We start from the raw sequence: 21,398 nt of genomic DNA on the forward strand, positions 1-21,398 counted from the left end.
ATATATATATTTCAACATCGACTGTTAAGGTCATTTGTTGACTTTACATATTTTATAAAGGAAAAGAGTATGAAATGCTTGGGAGCAGTTTTAACAATTCACCATGTGCAATACGTAATATTTTATCAAGGTAAAAAACAAATAATTTTACAATAGCAGAAGCACGTCCGTTTTCATACATTTTGTATCTTACTTAGTTCATTAACTTTACCTTGTTAATGTAGTTTACAATTGTAATAAAATTAACGGTACAAGGTGCACCAACAGCACAGAATACTACATTAAATCTTGAATAATTAAATTCAAGTGGATTCGACAAACAACAAATTTATTCTAATTAATATCCTATTTAAATGTTTAGATCTATGATTATGGATTAAGGATTTCATTTTCAATAAAAAAAGCTGTGCATAGTCGATTTTTGGAACACCTTGTATAACATTTATTTGTAATAACCGCGTACAAGAAACATACATTTCGCAAAGCGGTTTAATAAAAGAAATAAAAAAAGTCGTAAGAGAAATTATGACATTAGAGGAAGATTAAAATCTATCTACAAAGGCCTCGCATTAATTGCATCAACGAACAGTAAATTGTTATCTTTTTTAACACACATGTAGTCTAGAGGAACGATAAAGGATGAAAAACTTTTTATTCGAAATCACGTGAATAGTCGATCGATTAAATAGTTAATGGTTGATTAATTAAATGTAAAAGAAGAAACAAATATGTATCTTTTATGCATTTTATACTCAGTCTGTCACATTCGGTAAAAATATATTAAAATTTTTAGTAGTTTTCATTTTTGTAAAAAATCGTTAGTTATGGTATTATAAAAGATAAATATGAAATTACTCCGCGAAACGGAGTCGTGTTTGTTTCGAAATTTTATTAAGATCCAAAATCGTGGTATCTTAAATACGATCCGTACTGTCGCAAACACAAATCAAGCTACGTAGTACATCACTATATAACGATAATAATAGTACATTTGTAGCATTTTACGATGTATTCGCGTAAAAAGTAATATGTAGCAATTGTCCTCCACCAAAAATAATTAACAAATAGCTTGTTTATCTAGAAAGATGGGACATACATACGTGCAATGTTAAAACACAATTACATCTGTTTTGTTCGTATAATATCGGAATTGAATTCAGCGAGTTTCAATGCTGCTCGATAGAAATAGTTCGATTGTACCATGATCGTTTCCATCAGAGAAAAAGGAAACTTAACGATTAACAAGTATCAATAAAAAATATATTCGTAACAGCTCTCCTCTTTTACGTCATGGCCATTGATAGTATCCCTCACTTAATCTCTGTAACTTTTCTTATAACGTAATTCTACTTAAGTAGCTATTTCTTTATTTTGTTAGGCGCATCAATTCAACGTACTTACATATTTTTCCTTTTTTGATCCTTTGTCACAAGACACCTATATAATATTCGAAATACTATATAGATGATTTAAGTCGCCTTTTCACTTTTTACTTTTATTATTTAGAAATATTATGTAACGCAACATATTCGTTGCGTTACAATATGGCTGCCATGTTCACAATTTGTGATGTATCTTGCTTCTTTGTACAAGCTATAATTTTTTAATTATGTTCAGCTACACACCATAAAACGGATCGTATAAATTTTCCTCAATTTTTTTCTTAATGCTGCATCAGAAAATTTTTTAAAATTATATTTTAATAGATTGATCTACAGATGAAACAACATGAAATATTTTAATTTCTCTTCGAAGATTTGTTACGCTTGTATGTAAATAAAATGCATTTTATTAAAATTACCTAGGCCTAGTTCTACTAAACCATCGAAAATTTTGCTCAATCACGAAATTGACTGTTAAAAGAAATGCAATGAGAATGTTCAGTTAAAATGTAAAATATATCGACAATCTTGGCAGTTAATATATCTCGATTGGTTCGTCGCTACAATACTCGAAGTTCACTTGCTTATCATTTATAGCTAATGCTAATGCCGCGTATAAATCTAGATTTTTTAAAAAATCTACGATATATAAATTCTACCTATCGCCGCTGTGTACACGTGAGTCCATTAAGTAACAAAAAATCTTATTATTGTGTGGCTCTGTGTACAGAGCATAAAATCAGGGAGTAGAGTACAGGACAATTTGGAATATTCCTAAGAACCGACTTCTTCAGGCCTTGCCAATGGAGCTTTCGACTTTTCGGTAGTCACTGTAGTTGTTGTTATCTCCAAGTTTGCCAAGTCAGCTGCACTAATCTGCAATATTAAAAATAATGATGTTACCCATTTATATGAATGATATTCTGCAAAAACTATCATGTATCCAGTTAAACAAAGCCTTATAACTACGCAAAAAAGATTGTTAATACATCAATAAATTAAGCAGCGATATGTTATAAAATATACCCACAATTTGAAGATTGATAAATCGATTATCCAATTCTTAAACAAACTGAACTACGTAAATCGTGTTAGTAGATTAGAAGCGGGCGATATGCTAAGCGTTAATTATATAATTTCATGGCAAAATAATTGCATATCCCTAATAAAGATATAAAATATCTCTTCCTTATTAACATAAAATGAGTGGTTACTTCAAACGAATCAAACTGGGAAAAATATTGTAATCACAATTTAGAGCAATTCTAGGGTTTCCAGAGAAGAAACGAATGGTTATATATTACTGAAAAAATGAACATGCCTTATCATCTAATGTTTACAAAAACTGAATTAAAATTCCTAAGAAAATAGTAATATCATTAGCGGGTATTATCTTTTCTTTATATTAGTAAGGACAACATATCCTCTATGCGGACGTTTATAGAATTTTTATATATTGCACTACTTGTGAGAAACTCCAAAAATTTAATGGCATTCTATCATTTTGTCACAAAATATAGGCTTAATATCGAGGTAAGGACCGACACCAATTATCGCAATACATTCAGTGCCGTTTGCTGACCTCGACGTTTGGAGGTAGAGTGATGGTAGCGTGTGTCGTTGTAGTCTCAGTACCGCTGCGTATCTCTCTTTCTACCGTAGTGCCTGCGCAAGAACAAATAGCACAAAACAAAACAATAACAAAAGAATACAAAAAATATCAGAAGAATAAAAAAATAAAAAATTACAAAGCGATGAAAGACAAACACAAAATGTTAAGCGATCGATAAATTACGTAGTATATGAAATTATTAAGAATATGATTGTATACAGTCTTCAAATACTACAACATGGGGTGACCTAAAAAATATTCGTTTAAAAAATGTATTTAAAAAGAATTCGATGAATTGTTAAAAATCAGTTTAATATAATGTATTGGTCACTTGAATAATTTATAATTCACACTAATTTGAATCAGCAATGATTTCACTCACTATTCATTTGTTGTGTTTCATTTGTCTGACTTGTTTCGATCTCTCCATTAGCGGTAGTATTGTTGGTTGTTTGCGAAACAACGGTTGTTGTTTTTACAACTAGGGATTGATTTTGAGTGGAAATTTCTGAAGTTCGCGAAGTCACTTCCATTTTAAGTCCTGCAAGACGACTATGAAGTTCTTCGGAAGACGTTGCATTTCTGAAAAGTGAACTGTTACTGCCAAACAAGTGGCAAGTGTAGGAAACACAACGATTAGCACAGCAAAATAAACATATTATTAAAGTCAGTTTGTCAAATTAAGTTTATCTTTCCTTGAAATTTTTGCTCTTGTCATTTATCATTTTTATTATCATAAAATTAATTGTAAACAGATAAGCAAAAGAAGCATGTGAAATAAAACAATAAAAAGCTAGGCATAACATACAAACACGTCCACTTACAGTAAATGGTCTTTCACGCTATCGATCGTTATATCTCCAATAGAACTTAAGTCTTGACGATCGTCCTCTCCGTTCACATCATTGGTACTTGCTGCGGGTTGCAAAGACGATTCTTTCGGAGATTCTTCACCACCGGCTAAAATAGATGTATTCAAGAATAGATACTAAAGGGTTAGGAGACAGCGTTCCTTGATGATGTTAATTAGCATAAAGTACAGTTTAGCAGCTGGCTCGTTTAATAAATCACAAGTAATTATAGCAAAGCAACATTTAGATAAATACACGAGTTACTTGAGATACGCCAAGCGATTACGCATATTTAGTAGTAGCACGTTTAAACATCCTATGACAACATGTAACTTAATGATTACCCGATATATGTTAAGTACAAATTAAAAAAGCTTATGTAGGTGTTCGTGGTATACTCACTAGAACCCACCACACCATTCTCTATAATCATCCTTTGTACATCTGGTTGACTTCCCTGCGTTGTATCACCTTCCGTTTCTGCTGTACCTTCGACCACACCTTGTTCTTGGGCTTCTTCGTTGTTAGTTTCCGGAAATGATCTAGCATTCGGTGGTAAATTTAATGCACAGTGTGCTTTTGTCACTTTACTAGCAGACAATGAAATTCGCTGCAGTTCCGAACTTGAATACAAATATAGCGCTTCGCCAGCTTTTGTGAACGTCAACGAAGAAATTCCACTAGAAAAACAAAACAATATACTCACAGATATACACATATGATATACACAGATAGACACAGATGTAAAAGAGATATACTCACTTAATGTCTTCCTTCTTAATAACAGCGGCATTAAGCTGTCTTCTTAATTCGGGAACACTGAGCACTAAACAATCACCAAGATTACTCAAACATAATAAACAGGTTTCTTCGTGAGTTCCTGCAGGTTCGATTGGGCATGTGAATTTTGCAAAACCCGTTTTTCTAACTCGTGAACCCTCGTTTGCAGTAAGTTTGTATTTACAATATGGTTTCAAGGATGGAAGATTGAAGATTTTGAATTGTTCTTCGCTAGCGATTACAACTCTGTGTGGAGAAGCCATATCGGGACTTACGCCTTTCTCAGCTTCGAATGGTTCTGGCAACGGTACGCTAGACCCATCGAGAATTGTAATTGCAATTACAGGTGCTCTGTGTTTTAACTGAATCTCTTTGCCTAATGTACAATTTACATCCTCTTCCGTTCTTCTAACACCAGCAGGAATTGCTAATGTGAAAACATAAACTGTACCGTTATTGGTACCCGCCCAAAGCGTAGGAGTCGTGTTTTGCACTATAATAAAAAAAAAAAAAATGTTAATAGAATATTCATAATTTATACTCGATAAAAATTTACTAGGAACACTTACTGCTTATAATGTAACTTCTAGCAAAATATAAACATCGAACCATTGACCCCAGTGCATCATCTACAGGTCTGGCTTCCACTTGTCTCTCCACAGGCTTCAATTCCACCGGCGAAAGGTCACCACTCGGAGAAGAAGCAACACTGGACCTTCGAAAATTAAAAACCAATCATTGTTTAACATATTAACATTAGTTACAGTTTAACAAGCTTAAAAAATACTCACGTTTCTTTCTTCTTTTCTGATGTTGTATTCCTAGTTGGACTAGTGGCATTTGTTCGACGCTGTGATCTTCCTTTTCGTAATCTCCTAAAAGATTCCCTCAATGATTTCTTAAACGACTTTCTTCTAGAAATCGGTGTATCGCCTGCTCCGGAAAGATCTAGAATGACATAACGAATCGAAAACTAATTTACTGTTTTCACAAATATACGATTTATGGATATTCAATTAATAAAAAATATGTAAAAATACCATTTGGATTAAGTGTACACTTCACGTTGACGGGTTTTGCTCTTGTATAATCGAAAACAGCTAAACCATGAGCCGTGCCTGCAGCAAGTAATCCCCACTCGCTATGCATAGCCAATGCTGTAACCGCAGCTGGCGGGTATAATTGAAGAAGACTTTGTGGTTGAAAACCGACTGCGAAAGATATACTAGTTGTCCTCGCCGGAAGACGATCATGGCCTTTCCAAACAAATCCATCGCGATCGTTTACGATGTTCATCGTGATGGCTTTGATTTCCTTGTTTACAGGTTCGGATGATATGGTGGTTGTAATTATGTGGCCAGCCGTGCCGGCAACCACTAATGTCGATGACAGCGGACAAAGCAAAACTTTTTTCACAGCAAGTCTGGGATCATCGGAGTACGGATCAAAGGTTCCAACTTTTCTAAATGGTGGCCACTCGTCCTCGTCATCCTCCGGTGGTTGTTCAAGAACATCCAGATGTTCACCAGTAAACAGAATGGATGAATTGTACTTGTAGAGAGGTGTTAAAGCAACGTCAGACGCATTCCAAAATCTCACGGTTCCATCCTCGTGGCCGGTAAGTAATAATTCTCTGCTTTTTAATTTATCATTTTCCGATTTCTGATTCAGAATAATTCCACCATCTATAGGCCATGGTTTATCCGAGTATAGATGTTCCGTTTGCGCTTTCCCAGCTGCGATAATGTTCTCCCATAATTCCTCAGGAACATTCGGGACGTGTTGCGAACAAGTGACCTGCAAATAAGGACATCACAGACATAATGAGAAGGAATGTATACTTATAAAATGTTATATTACAAATTGTGGGAATGATATCTACCGCACTTGCGTGGAGAGATACTAAATACGGTAATGCCATCATCTTCCATTCAGGATTATTCAAATCAATGGCTACTATCTCTTCTTCGGCCAATACTATAAGCGCTTCTGGATTATCAGATGCATCTTTTCCGTCCTCTTGTTTAGGAAACACAGTGAAGAAGTCGATCACCTTTGACGTGAAGTCAAAAACAACATGCTTCCCCTTCGCCATAACGGTAATGGTGTGACGATCGCCGTAACTTGCACGTTGCATTCCACCCGAAAATAAAACGAGTTCTCCGAGTCTGCGAAATGTTTTACAAAGACTCATTATCAATCCAATTACAGAAAAGATAATTATCGATGTTGTGGGAAAATCCTGTACTCACTCTGCGGTCGGATAGACGAGAATTTTAGTAACAGCTTTACAGGGAAATGGTCCATAGGGTGTACTCGATTCCAACATGCTGTCGCTGCCTGGACTCCAAAATGCATAGGATCCATCGTTGTGGGAGGAAACAAAACGGGTCTCGGAGACCCAGTGGACAGATTCCAGCTGTTGCGTGGAGACGAATGTCTGCGCACGCGAAAACAAACCCATCAGCTGCACGTACACGTTCGCCAAAACCACCAAAGACACAAACAACAATCAGAACGAGCGGTACCATCTCACAATACGCGCTTAACCCATCGGTGCATATTATTTCATTTTAAACTGAAACGTTTCACGAATCGTTATTCTACATACAGTTTGTTTCAATTATTTAGATATGCGAATCATTAACACTTTTTAATCCTGTTACTTTCGATTCGGTCATTTTCAATCCAAATGTACCTTTTAACGTTACAAAATACTCAAGTTTAAACGAAATGTCCAAAAATTCTTATCGGTATGCATTTCTTTCGCTTTAATCTCATGTCACACATCCTGAAATGTTACAAATACATCTTGTTTGTGAAAATGAGAGCAAGATTGAAATATAAAAATTCGACGATCGCAACAGGAATGAAGCATTTATTAAATGAGACAATTGATTAAAATTATTCTCTTTTGCATGGTACTTGAGCTGAATGCATCTCTATGTACCGATGGATTAAGCATTGCCCCACAAATGTAATAAGCAAGTGTGTTGGAACTGTTTTATAAGCATGTCATTACATCTGCCACACTATAGTTTTGTATACATAGCATGTGTATAAAGAAAAATATGGAATAATAATACGAAGGCTCACCTGTTGGGCTCCTGGAGTCGCTTTGTTCCACAAAACCATTAAACCACGATTGTAACCTATCAGAATATTGTCTGGGTGACCTGGTTGTTCCGCTATCGCCTCGACCGCTCCTGGATTCTTCTTGTAATCGTCTGGCACGCTGTCATAACATCGATACGTTACGGATACATGAATCTAGCCATTTCAATGCCAACTCCCTCGCAATCGACAATCAAACGCTCCGTTCCATAATGAAAGTTAATCGAAAAAAAAATACAAAAAGAAAATTGAGGTTCGCATGATTTTGAAAACTCATTGTTTCGCAAATTCTGGCTCAACCTGTTAGGATCGCTCGTATCTCACGAATTTACGACTAGTCGTTATCGATAATATTTCAAATAGTTCGTTTCACGTAATTTATGTTCATACTAAAACTACTAACGGCTAAAATATAAAATTTGCACCAAAAAGGTCAAAATAAAAAATATATGGAAAAATGCATAACGCTAAAGAAGAATCAAGTCAGTTGCTACAGACATCTAACATGCGACTTTCAAAATGTATATAAAAACGCAAGAATTACTCTTACTTTTGCATCACGACATCCTGGTAAATGATATTGTCAGGCATTACGAATGTTTTCAAGTTGAGAAGATAGATGTTCCCGCCCTCCGTTCCAAGAAGAAGATGTTCGCCGCTCGATTCGAGACACATCGCCGAGATTTTCTTCAATTTGCCCTCCAACGATAGCGACTTGGTCTCCACGACCGAACTTTCGTTGATCTCCCATAAATGAAGAGAGTTGTCGTCGCAGAGAGAAACCACGCGACCCTATTACATTTGCAGTAATCAATCATTTTTATCGCGCACTTATTCTTGAACTAATCGTAAAGATTAATACTACACATAATTCTATCTATTTTAATGAATGAATACGAATGTTAATTCGCAACTGTATTGGTGTCTCGTATTTGCTTTGTCATCTCCATACTTGAATGTAAAACTCGTGGCTTCGTAATAGCTTCGTATCATAATACAGATAAACAAAATAACGTATTGTAGATAGTTTTCATGACCTCATCGTTTCTCACGGAACAGATCCCGTGTCCTTTTTTTTTCCCCCGGTCACAAAGACGATGCCTTCTTTGTAATAGGCGAAGTGAAAACTCGAGGAAAACGCAAGGTTAAGAAGCTTTACCTCGCGCCTCGCACTTTCACGCGCGTCTACGGTACTTCCAACGTGTTTTTCTCGAGCAGAACGTCGCTCTTTCCACGTGTTATTAACGTGTGCAGTTGAATAATTGAGATCCTGTACTCGATCATTATACCAGCAAAAGCACGACGTGGGTTATACCTTGCATTTTACAACACTCTATCGTATTGAATTTGCTGAAATCGCGTCTTTTCGTGTTTGATGAACATTCCAATTTAAAATTGATCCATAATTCGAATTTGATGAATTCCGATTATTGATTCGTGATAATCTGATCGTTACGATCAAGAGAACGATTTAAAGCAACAAAATGCGAGAGGGGAAAAAAGAGAAGCCCAAGATCCGATCAGATATCTAGCTACGACGAAGCAATCGTACAGGCGCTATCTTATCGGTTTTAGGATTCGCTTGAAAAATGATCGCGATAACGAGATTTTATGACTCGTAACGAGCAATGTAAGCAACTCGGTGCTCGATCATGCCACGCCTATTCTGTGTATTGCTTCGTATCATATATTTTATACACAACTTATTACAAAACAATTTACCGGCAAAGGCAAATGAACGTGAATCGACTCATCGTTATTCGTGTATATATATGCTGATTTTCCATATTAGTCTGCTCGTTTTTTCCTCGTATAGGCAATTAATTACACAGCTACTGAGTTCTATTCGTTTATGTGTACATGTATTGTATGCTTTTGTCGTCGTGCTTTGACACTGCTCGCTGTTAGAATTTTTTCTCCAATTTTTACCAATACAGATATGTATTATAACGTATATTTTGTATAATAACTATACTGTATATTTATATAATAACTGTGTGTATTTTGTATAATAACGTATAATAACTGTGTATTTTAACGTATCATCTTATATTCCAATAAATATAATTATTCTTCCTTCTATAAGCTAATAACGAAGATGATTCGAAGGACGTAACAGGATAAATGAAGAAGAAAAGGAAAATTGATAATTATTATCGTGTCGCAAATTTTACGATTGCATCATCGGTTGAATTGTAGATGAATTTCATAACGAAATTTTCCCGGCGGTGAGGTTCGTATTTAAAAGAAAGGAAACAGGAAAAACATCGCGTACGTACAGTAATACGTTCCCGACCTTTATGGAACGGGCGACAATGGTGTTCGTATATTATTTATTCGTACACGCGTGCAAAAGCGCGTTGCGCGTGTCGCACACAGTTATGCAACTCGGTAACGATGGCCGTATAAGCCGAACACGGTGTCGCGTTACCGGTGCAACGCGTGTGACTTTTAAAACAACCATAACTTCACACCTCCGTCTGGTCCCTTTGATTACAATGTACGCAGAAGATATTACTATCGCGCGCAGACCTGACACGAAGCACCGTTTCCTCGGCGTTCTCTCTTTTTTTTCTTTTTCCTTTTATCGAACTTCTAACAAACATTTAGCTTATAAAAATAGCAACGTCAATATTCAAGCGATTCAAAGTGCGATAAAGTACGCTCTTTTTATCGTCAAGATTTCTATACTCCGTTCTACATATACTTAGATCTCTCGTATTATGCCATGCAATGGTCAGAGGGAACATTAGAAATGGAGACGCTATAAGGGTAATTGGAAAACACAAATTCCAAGAGTGATTTGAAGGGACAAAAATTTCTGGAATTTCTCGTTAGGAGATAACGTAATTCCTTTGGAAGGTTTAAGAACTATTAGCGTGGTCATTAAGAAATCCGAACTAGGATGGTACGTCAGCTGGCATTCGTTTCAAAGTATACGCTATTGCATATTTTAATCCAGTGAAGTTTACACGAACTGGGCTTCCACAGTGTTTCGTTCGTTTCTATTTAATTCAATTCATCGTTTAGCGTTTAATATATGTCCTAATCTCGTCAATTGAAAACTATAGGAATAAATCTAGAAATCGATTCCCACGCAAACGTTAACATAGCTAAACCATGGAGTTTACAAGATCATAAACCACCAACAATTTAACACACTGTTGAATGGCCACGAGTACATTCGTGTTTACACGTGCATTAATTTACGCAGCTGCTCAGCTATAAAATTGTGTGAATTGTTCATTATAGAATCGTGTTTATTGTGTTTGACGGTACTCGTTAACGTTAAAGCTATCAAACTACAATCAGAATAAAAAAGTTCTTCCAATAAAACGGAAACATAAAACTATTTATTTCCATCTTATCATCGTGGTTATTAGACAGAGGATATTTATGCAAATTCATATCCTTACAAACATAGTTGAGTGAAACGGTAGTTTCACTCACTGCATACTACGATGAGATTCATATTTTGAACTTTTTGTATATTTTTGTATATTATGCGCGTTTGCAAATTTCCCGTGAATGCATAAAAACCATCAATGTACAATATATTTAGACGCGTAGGTTCCAGCATCAAATTATATACAAGTAAAGTCATTAAAAATTATTCAAGTTTTCCTTGACTTCTGAAAATAGCTTTGCATAAGATATCCGAGCAACGATACGTTGATAAAACGTTAGTAATAAATAAATAGCGGCGCTTACCTCATTGGGCAGAGCAACAATCTTTGTGACAGCATTCTCTCCACTTTCGATGGTGTGTTGTCCATAGAATTCCACACCTGGCCTACCGAATCTGTAATCGCACGTCAGTCAAGGGAAACAGAGAAAATTAGATAGCCCTATCTGTAACAGTAGACCACCTCCGTTCCTATAAACAGAAGGTGGTTTTGTTTCGAAAATATCAGATTTAACGTTCGCTGACAGGAACGATTGTTCTCGATCCACGAATTGTATACGGGTCTTTTATATCGTCGTCGAATTGTACTTCAATCGCCGACACAGATCCTGCTACAGTTTCGCCTAAAGCCAGCCATCTCTTACGTCGTCGATCAGACACGCCTGTTATCCCAGGTACATATAAGCAATTCCAAAATAAATAGCACAGACAGAGATTCGAGATTTATAAAGATTTTACAAGCGACTAACAGCAACTCGTACCTCTCTAATATCAATTGCAAATAGAATTTCCGTCGAGACGGTAAAGACGTCTATCATACGTCTTGCGAAATGATAATGATCATCTACCGATTACGTAGCCATTCGAACATCTGACATCGAGACGCGAATAAAGTAACCGGTATGCAGTCGTACGGTACGCAGCGACGCATTGGGAATCAATCCTTTTGTGCGCTTGTAATTAGCATTTTTCAGACCGCACTCGACGCGTGTACCAAGCGATTGACGAAAGAACAATTATACAAAAATAATGTTTTAATTAACTCTTCGAATGGATCGACTTCGACATCCTTCCGTCTTGAAATGACTTCTCATTGATATTATAATTGTTCTTAATTATCGAACAATTAATATAATTATATAAAATAATGAAACGTAAGACAAAGTACAATAAATTTTTACGGATAGATACAGAAAAGATAATATTATTTTGACAAACATCGTAAAAAATATCGGGCATATCTAGGCTAGCTTCGACAGATTATAGTCCTTTTGGATCGATGATTGACCTAACACGAAATGGGTAATCGGGTAACAAAAGCAGGTCTACAACGATTAATTTCTAAACGTTCGTTCGGTAATGAGTTTCTTAACGATCTCGAAAGATATATGCGTAATTTCATGTTAACATAGTACGTGTTCCGGGAATGATTTAATGCTTTTGCGGTACACATCAACCAGACATCAAGAGGAACAAGTGGTTACACTGTCGAGATTTACGCGCTGCTGCAACGACGGCGAAGATCCGACGGAACATCGGAAGATTTGTGATTCCTGGAAATGATACGAACGAATCTCTACTTAACTGATCAAACTTTCAAACGTACACCATCATCGATTTTGTTCTTTCCCCTGAGACTTTAACATACAATACGACGTAAATTCCTTTTGCTTATTTCCAATGATCTCACATTCTCGATCGCATTATTCTCCATCTCTACCGGAACATACATATATACGTATAATTATTTTTAATTTTTTCATTTCCATCGATCCATATTCCTGCATATAAATCACACACTTATTTCGTCTAAATTTATCTAAATTTCGCGATCGATTCGTAACGCACCTAATACAAAACGTAGTACGCTTGCATGCTCTTTCATCTTTCGCCAGACGTAACCAAAAGTCAGAACACCTCCGCTATCTCATATTCATATGCGCGACTCTGCGATACTTCGATACTTTCACATCCTACGTTCCCAGTCTCACGGGAAACATGACTCCAAATTCAGTTCCGTCGCATCCAACAAGGAGACCCTCCAGAGAACCTTGCATCGGGGAAAGCAATCTATCGCTCGACAAATGCAATTTTCTCGCGGAAACGACAACGCTGAGACATAAGAATCGTCGCACGATTCGATATAGCTGTCTAAAGAGAAAAAGCAGAGCGTTTTCTGAATGAAAGCCGTGACCGTAAAAGCCGGGGCGTGAATCGAGAAACAGCTTTGACGTGATGGCAAAATATCGAGTATCGTTGTATCTAAAATTAGTATTCATGGTGGGAGGAGAAAGAGATCAGAAGAAACCGGCGTCAATCACGTTCCCGTTTCCCTTAGGCCAGTGGTTCTCGAAGTGGCTTTCGACGATATATCGGTAGATAGGAACGTTATCGAGCATCGAGACGGTACCTTGTGGTCGGATTATAAATATCGAGAGGAAAAAACAAAAGAAGAAAATAAAAGTAAATGAACTGATCGAAAGCGAAGGAGCGACGAAATCGAAAAGGATACACCTTGATGGCGCCGGATGCCGTGCCAATGATCATCAGCCGCAAACTCGGATCCCATGCGAGGGCTGTGGGTTTGTTTGGGAACCCATGCTGCACCGTCTGCAAAGAACAGGAAAAGATTTTTATTAGACCTAGTTATTACAACCATTAACGGGAGTGAGACGACAAATGTAAGGTTATTGGACGGTGCTCGAATACCTCGAGCAGATTAGGTTTGTTTCAACGAACATTTCGGAATTTAATGATATTTTGCTTTAATGATAGTCGTTTGAGTAGAATCCCGCTAGTTATTAACTGGCGCGATTCATCGTTCTTTATATAATAAGTTAGATAGTGAATGGGTAACACTTCGCGTAATTTATACTGTTTACATTCTCCTTAATTACCTGCATATACTTGATGAATAATTCTCGCAGTTATGTGTTGGAACAGTTTTGCCAAAGTAACAGAGCAAGTGTATAACCATTATGGATTTATGAAATCGAACTTTATTTTAAACTACATAGATGTTTTTCTTAATATTAAATTTTGCTTCACATCCTCGTATTTTTCAGAAATTTTCATGAAAGACTCTTATAAATCTCCTTTTGTCTCTATTTATAAGATGAAACGAGCATTGAAAACAGACGAGAATAAAAATACGAATCTCTGAACAGCTTCTCCAAAACCTTTCCATTTTCTCACATAACGGAGTAACTCACGTTTTCACGATACTCGATTCATAAATTGGCATGGTCATTTCGCCTGACCATTCTTTATGATAATTGTACACTGTCAGCAGTAATCAGTACACTATTTATACGAGAAAGTCGCTAAAAATAGTGTACGCTATCTGCACTGTCGCTGATATGAGCACGCTCCACGGCAAAAGTTTGATTCTCGATAAGTATCAATTTATTCGTGGCTTGCATGTAAGACGTAGAATGAATTAACCTGTCAATTACCTGCAGAAAACGTATCGACGATTGTATTAAATTGTCTATGTTTACCGTAAGTCCGAATTATAACGTAAAAAGTTCCTCGATGGACAGAGTAAACGAAGTAGCAGTTCGAGATTCAACTTCCAATACCTGTTTTATCCCATGATTTAGTTATTAATTTCTCAAGGACTTAACTAGAGTTATTAACCTTCCATTTTCAGCTCGGCTGTCTTCTAGCCGTATTAGCCGCTTTTACTACTTTTAAAGTCAATAGAACCGCGTATGTAGAAAAGTAATAGCAAAAGAAGAGAAGAATAAAGTTGAAAAGAGTTGACGATGTATAAGCTATACATACAGGATAACAGTATACAATATCTAGGCTTCTGTATTTCGTATGATGTATCAAACAAGAAAGAAAAGAAAAGAAATCGTTATAGGCGCAATAACTGGCAAAAATCTTATCACCCACTTCTCCAGCAACTCGAGTAGCTCACGGGTCGGTCCATTTGTGACGCTCGAACGGTTAAAATGGAAAATAAAAAAAGAAGAAACGCGGACTCTGGCGTAGCAATTAAACAGAATACGAGACAAAGTGAATTAAAGGAAACAACGGTGCTCGGGTTAACGATCGTGTCCTCCCCTTTCCGCGACTCGTTTTCAATGCGACTAACGCTAATTATGCGCGACGCTTGTTTCCGACTTTCATGGCATAACTCGTAGCCGGCGGCATCAGTTTTTGGCCGAGAGGCGCACCGATTACTCATCGATGAGTCAGATATCGTCAAATCCCCGTTAATCGTGTGATTTTATCGCTCGTGCGTGCGTACTTACCTCCTGCTCCGCGCGCCCAATCTCACAAAGAATCTCTTTTACAACCAGCAATTAAAACACATTTCTGTAATACACATTGTAACAATGTACATCCTGTCGCGGAGGGCGAATCACTCGAAAACAATCTCTTAAACTGTCTTTGTTATTCTCGATAAGGGAATCTTATCGGACGAGATTTCAGTAATTTTTCGTTACTTCCGAAGAACAAACACGGTAAGATGAGAATTATGTTCCTTCTTATCGACACACGTGGTTTTCAACTAAAAATACAATTTTAGTTGATGATTAATAATATCGAATCTTGGATTAACGTAACAGCGTTAATCGCGGGACCTTGGAACCCGTGATTCTTCGATGCTTCGTAATTATAAATCTAACGTAATCAAGCTGTTGATCTTCGGAAATTGTAATCAAGATATACATTATTTCACTTTACGCTCCCGCGATGAAAAAATACGGCTGCTAAATTAAACATAAAATAAATTTACACATTATATTACAACGTTGCAAGATAACTGACAAGTTACTAAAAATTTAAATAGCTCGGGGAGTTTTAGCATCATGCGGCTACGGTACAACCCTTGAGATTTAGGGCTACCCTCAATATCGATTTGAGGCACGTTTCAACAGCACGATTAGAAACAAGGGTGTCCGTCGGTATAACAGAGAGGGAGCGAGACCTTGACCTAGGTAATTTCCATGAGAAAGGGTGTCGCCGTTTTTCAGTTTCGGGAGAGTGTTCCGAAAAAATTAAAGTAAGAAGGTGCGTAAGCACGAACCGGCACAAGCACAACAAAGGATTCCCTCGTAAGGTTTAATCTGGCCTAATCTCAATGAGCCCAACCTCGATAGAAATTACGTTAACTAAACATGGATCAAACGATGCTCTTGCTTATGTACACAGAGAAGAACAAATTTACAACATCAAAAATTGCTTGTTTTTATCGACACGTATAAAGATAAGACTGCTAAAGATCGACTGCTGATAAAACTTTCAAAGATTTACTACTCTTGTCGATTTTTGTTAATATGCATGCACTGCCTAGGTTAATGTTAGATCTATAATTAGAAAATTTACAATTCTTCTTGAGAAAAGGAAACATTCGATCAGTTATAGTGTTATAGCGATCTAATCTTATTCTTGGAAACATTAAAAGTTATTGTTCGATCGATAACACGATGTGACATTTCTTCAACAGAAATAGTTCACGTTGGTATAGTTAAGCATTTTTCTAGAATGTTCGGAACATTACAGAATTCGTGATATATTTCATACTTAACAAACAAATGAACATATTTTGAAAGGAAAATTATTCACATTTTTACGTAATGTATTATTTAAACAATTTACCAGGAACATTTATTAAATATTGCCGAAGAATAACAAATATTTCTCTATTTGTTATACATTATACATTTATGATAAACGTTGGTGAATTTAAATTTTAGATGATAATAATACCATATCTATATTCATTTAATCACTCATCAGTTAGTTTTAATCTACATAAAAAAAAAACCCGAAATAATTCACGGATATCAGTTCGTACCTAACCTAGTCAGCTTAGACTAACGGAACATTCGTCTGCGTATATTAAAGTAAACGTAAAAAGGGCTAGGCACCTTATCACGTATTTGTTTGCACAGAAAACCGATAATATCCTTTCCTCGTATCTCTTCTCTACAACGAATACGTGATATTATTGATAGAATCGATATTAAAAACCAAACGTTGATTGTTTGTCCCTCGAAGTAACTCCTCGATGGGTTTGGTAAAATCAATCCACTTCCAAATATATATATAAATATCTAAAACAAAATTGACGAAAAATCTATTGTTTCTTCCTTTCTTCAAGAACGTTTGCCTAGTTTTAAAGATTCCAAGGTGATTCCATTTTATCTTGTCGTTCCACGCCTTTTTCCGATTAAGCGATAAAATGGCATCGTTCGGTGATGTAATATAATCAGATGTTATTCGAGTTTCGATCGGACCAAACTGCTCCGTAAACGCCGGGTTTGCGTAAATGCGACCGCTTTAATTAAGGCAACAGGCACCCTCCACGCTGCGAGGGCTTTCTACTTTTTTCCAACTCGTACATCTTACCGCGCAGAGCGCGCTACTTCTACCTGTAATTGCTTAACCGACAGATTAACCTACATTTCCTATTTCATTTCCTGACCGAACGAAAGTAACCTACACGTAGTAAATACATGCGTTTAGAATGGACGGAACGTTCCTATTGTCTACTTCGAATTCGTACCATACCCTGCGTCATATAAAAAACGGAACGAAAGAAACAAGCACTATGCGCAATTTCGATTATAACCATGGATACGATGGACATAAATTGTGTCTAATTTTTATTGGAAATTTCCTGTTTCGATCATGCGCAGTTATGTATGTTTATTATCTATCAAAAAAGAGTGACAGTTGATACTTAGAAGTAACGACAGTAGTTTAGTAGTAGTGATATTATTATTTTAATAGTAAACTTATTTTGGAAGAAAGCTATAAACAACGAAAGCGAAAAATGATGCAGTATATTTAATATTTTGAATAATGAATTAAGATAAGCGACGAGAACATCAGGGTTAAATGGGTTGAATTAATACAGCGCGTAATCCATTGTGATTTTTCAAGTTTTTTGGTATTTACACGTATGTGCGGATTAACAAAACTATTCGAAGGATCGTATTGGAGACTAGTACTATTTCCTTTAACTTTTTGTTTCGTTCTGTCACAGATCTGTTAAATTATAACGAACGAGAAATAATATGACTGACTGGGTGTAAACTTATTCCTAAAGGTGATGAAGCCTGAATTATTGTTAGCCTGAGTTAAGTTGGGTTTTCGAAGAACCTGACCAATGGTGGATGGAAGTTTGGCAACACAATGGAAAATTCTGCCAGGTCAAAGAATTGCCATTCTGTATTACTGAGTACCGTTAGCGTAGTTCGGTATTAAGAATGTGGATTCGAAAAAGACTTTTTGGAATATAACTTCATGATACTTTGCTAAAATTAATGGTAAGGAACAATAACGTTACCTATAATAAATGTTATTTTTTTAAGTGTGCGTGTGTTAACCACAGGCCGATCTGCTAAAAAATTCTTAAATGACGAACAAGTTAATAATTAACGATATTTGACCGTAACATAAAATCGCTTCATTGTCTTTCCTAACAAATGGTAAAAGATACGAGTAACAATTTTCGATAGCGAATAAAATATCGCATAAAAATCATCTTGCATGAAGCATCGATCGGAACCGGCACGAACTGATTCTATTCGTAACTATTTTCGCGATCTGTATCGCCAAACTTCGAATCCAGCAGGCAGAGAATTAAACCGCGATAAGGTTTCGCGACAGTGCACCCGATGGCCAGTGATGATGACAGTCAGCCGAGACAGAACCGCTAAAGAAACGCATCACACCGCACACATGACCACAATAATCCTGACTCTAGCATCGTATCTCGGCCACCCGTCGTCTTCTAGACTTTCGGTATCGATTACGTTCGGATATCGACCTGTTGATTCTGCACCGTTCATTCTTAAATCACGCTGTATCATGTTCTTGGACGAAGGCGATTTTAAAATCTTGATATTCCTCCATGAAACCAGCCTCTCAAAGGTAGTAGCCCCCGAATGGTGGTGTGCTGCTGATCAAACGCGTTTCGCAATGCTTCTTTCAAATCAATACAGAGCGACAAGCGCTCTTTGTTTCAACAAAATCGATTCAATAATTACATACTTAGAAGGAAAAACGAAAAGGAAAGAAACGAAATTAGTCGAATTTTAAAGTTAACTGCTTGCTTTATGTAGTGTCACGATTATAACGCTCGATTCGAAATATCAAACGAACTGTTTATTTAATAATATGGAAGCTGTGTTTTGTTACATATAGCAGCCCTAACCGTCAGTAATAAATAAGAAACGACAAACCTTGGAATATGATTTATACAAAATCTATTTAGTAACTTTTGAGGTAAATTATAATACTTGCTCTGAAACGTCATACTTATAAGTTGTTCGTTTAATACATAGGGTATTGGTAGTTGGTTGTGTAGCAATCACTCGTAACCGTCAATAACCTATGAGAAACGACAAATCCTGGCGCGCTTTATCGCGTGTTAAACGCGTGCGCTCGATAAACGGAAATTAAAGTCGAATTCATTTGATTCCTTTTTATCGGGTATAAATTCGGAACAAGGTTTTTCTTTCGATTATGTACGATTTATATCATGGCACATATATTTATCAATCTTCTTGAGTCGTGATATTCAGCATCTTTTTACCTTTTCTTTTTTCCTTTCTTCTTCAAGACAAGATTATCTTTAAAACGATTAAGTAGTTTACGCGTAAAAGGAAATTGCGTTCTGAAAAACCCATAACGTATCAATATCGTGCTATCAAGAAACTGGAGATTACTATCTGACATGGTAACAGAATAAACTTTCAATTGCAAACCTGTTGACTTATAAATAATGAATGTGTAAATAAGATGTGAAAAAGATCGGTTTGTTTTAAGAAGATAGATGACTGATAAAATTAACCTTCCTGACGTCGTTTATCAAATTCAATTCGTCAACTCATTATTTTCTCTCGATTAAAACGTTAAAAAGCGTATTGAAAAAAAAGAAAAACGCTTAAACGATTCGCAACGTCCTTTCAAAGTTTTAAAATTAAGGGAATGAAGAGAAGCAATGTAAAAACCATACTCTTTAAATGTAAATGAAAACGAGTTTGACCCAATGTTCACTCATTCACTCTCACTTCTCTCCACTGTGAATAAAAAAACGGTGCAAAACACCTTTTCCTTGATGCATCGAAATTCTCCGCTTTCCATTGAAAACGCCAACACGTCGATATGATCGAACCTGAATACCCTATACATAGTAACATTGTTTTGTCGCAAAGGTGAATCTAATGTATTTCAGTAATCTTTCTCAGTAACGGATAAAAGTAAGGCCTGAGAAAGTAAGAAAGTGTCGGCGCATTTCGCCGGGTCAGATGTGGGCGAAACTTTGGATCGGGACTCACCTTTCGAAACGCAAAAAGATCCTTTTGCAGTTTCTTTCTCTTGCAGTTTCTGTCGGTAGGTTGTTGGCCTTTGATAAACTTCAACATCTGTCGGCGTTTGTTCCTCGAACGGTGCGCGACACGTCCGTTAAAAACCGTTAATCCTCACGTGTAATGTCACGACGTTTCACTACCGTCGCGAAAGGCTCGGTTAAGACCGCGAGGACCTCCACGTAATTAAAACATTTGTGGCGTCTGGTCACCGCCTTCACCACCGTGCGTTCCGCAGCTCATCGTCTCCGCGCCACTGATATGTACCAACGCCGCCGTCGTCCGATCGATGTATTAAGGAAAATACCGCGAAGTTTAAAAAATGAGGTTTATAAAAGACTCACCTTTTGAAAAGCAAAAAGATCCTTTTGCAGTTTCTGTCGTTCGGCTGTTGTTTGTTGGCTCTTCCCTCTGATAAACTTCAACATTTGTCAGCGTTATTCGTTGTGAACCTCTACGTAATCAAAACATTCTCGAACGAACGGTAAGACGATAACTGAATCCAGTCTCTCTGGTCGATGTGTCAGCCGCTACTCGTTTTTTCGGGTCTATCGTCGTAATGTCGGCTTTCCACCAATCACATATTTCGGTTACGTTCGACCATACTCGGTTAAAATCGGCCGCGTTCGCCCGGATTCGGAACGAAAGTCTTCGTCGGGCGCGCCTGCACGAACAATGACCCCGATCAGGCTTGCCAAACCTCATCATGGAATACCTACTTTCACTTTATTCAATTGTTGACCGTTATACTCGTGAAAATATTTTACAATGTTAATCTACCCCTCAAAATTTTAACTATAATAATGCAGTATTTAACAAGGTAACTTATAATTTGATATTCATTACGCAGATAGTTATAAAACAAAAAATGTAAAGTTAAATCTTAAAACCCGTTACATTTTTCAAGGAAAGATGAAC

The 21,398-nt window shown here is 36.7% G+C and overlaps 1 protein-coding gene across 4 annotated transcripts; it reads right to left on the reverse strand.

The window, feature by feature from the left end:
* Window positions 1–106: 106 nt before the first annotated feature.
* Window positions 107–20,973, reverse strand: LOC100642637 (lethal(2) giant larvae protein homolog 1). Of its 4 annotated transcripts, none has more exons than XM_048407087.1 (16): window positions 20,825–20,973; window positions 13,658–13,755; window positions 11,451–11,541; window positions 8,290–8,531; window positions 7,722–7,860; window positions 6,878–7,065; window positions 6,508–6,793; window positions 5,666–6,422; window positions 5,417–5,573; window positions 5,195–5,340; window positions 4,608–5,118; window positions 4,248–4,525; window positions 3,819–3,954; window positions 3,377–3,576; window positions 2,965–3,047; window positions 107–2,258 (listed from the first exon to the last, which is right to left on the reverse strand). In XM_048407087.1, the coding sequence occupies exons 1-16, from the start codon at window positions 20,906–20,908 to the stop codon at window positions 2,157–2,159; spliced, it is 3,498 nt and encodes a 1,165-aa protein (XP_048263044.1). In that variant the 5' UTR covers window positions 20,909–20,973; the 3' UTR covers window positions 107–2,156. The 4 variants fall into 4 exon arrangements, with proteins under 4 accessions (XP_048263044.1, XP_012165791.2, XP_012165788.2 ...); XM_012310401.3 differs by having other exon boundaries at window positions 3,377–3,594; XM_012310398.3 differs by having other exon boundaries at window positions 3,377–3,594; window positions 6,878–7,092.
* Window positions 20,974–21,398: the final 425 nt, after the last annotated feature.

The sequence above is a fragment of the Bombus terrestris genome, chromosome 7 (genome assembly GCF_910591885.1).
Source record: "Bombus terrestris chromosome 7, iyBomTerr1.2, whole genome shotgun sequence".
NCBI lineage: Eukaryota > Metazoa > Arthropoda > Insecta > Hymenoptera > Apidae > Bombus > Bombus terrestris.

Coding starts and splice junctions, on each gene's coding strand:
- LOC100642637 (XM_012310397.3), bottom strand. CDS start 20,537: ATGTTGAAGTTTATCAAAGGCCAACAACCTACCGACAGAAACTGCAAG. Junction 5,119..5,194: donor TAGAAGTTACATTATAAGCA/GTAAGTGTTCCT, acceptor TTTTTATTATAG/TGCAAAACACGACTCCTACG. Junction 2,259..2,964: donor CTCTACCTCCAAACGTCGAG/GTCAGCAAACGG, acceptor TTAATATTGCAG/ATTAGTGCAGCTGACTTGGC.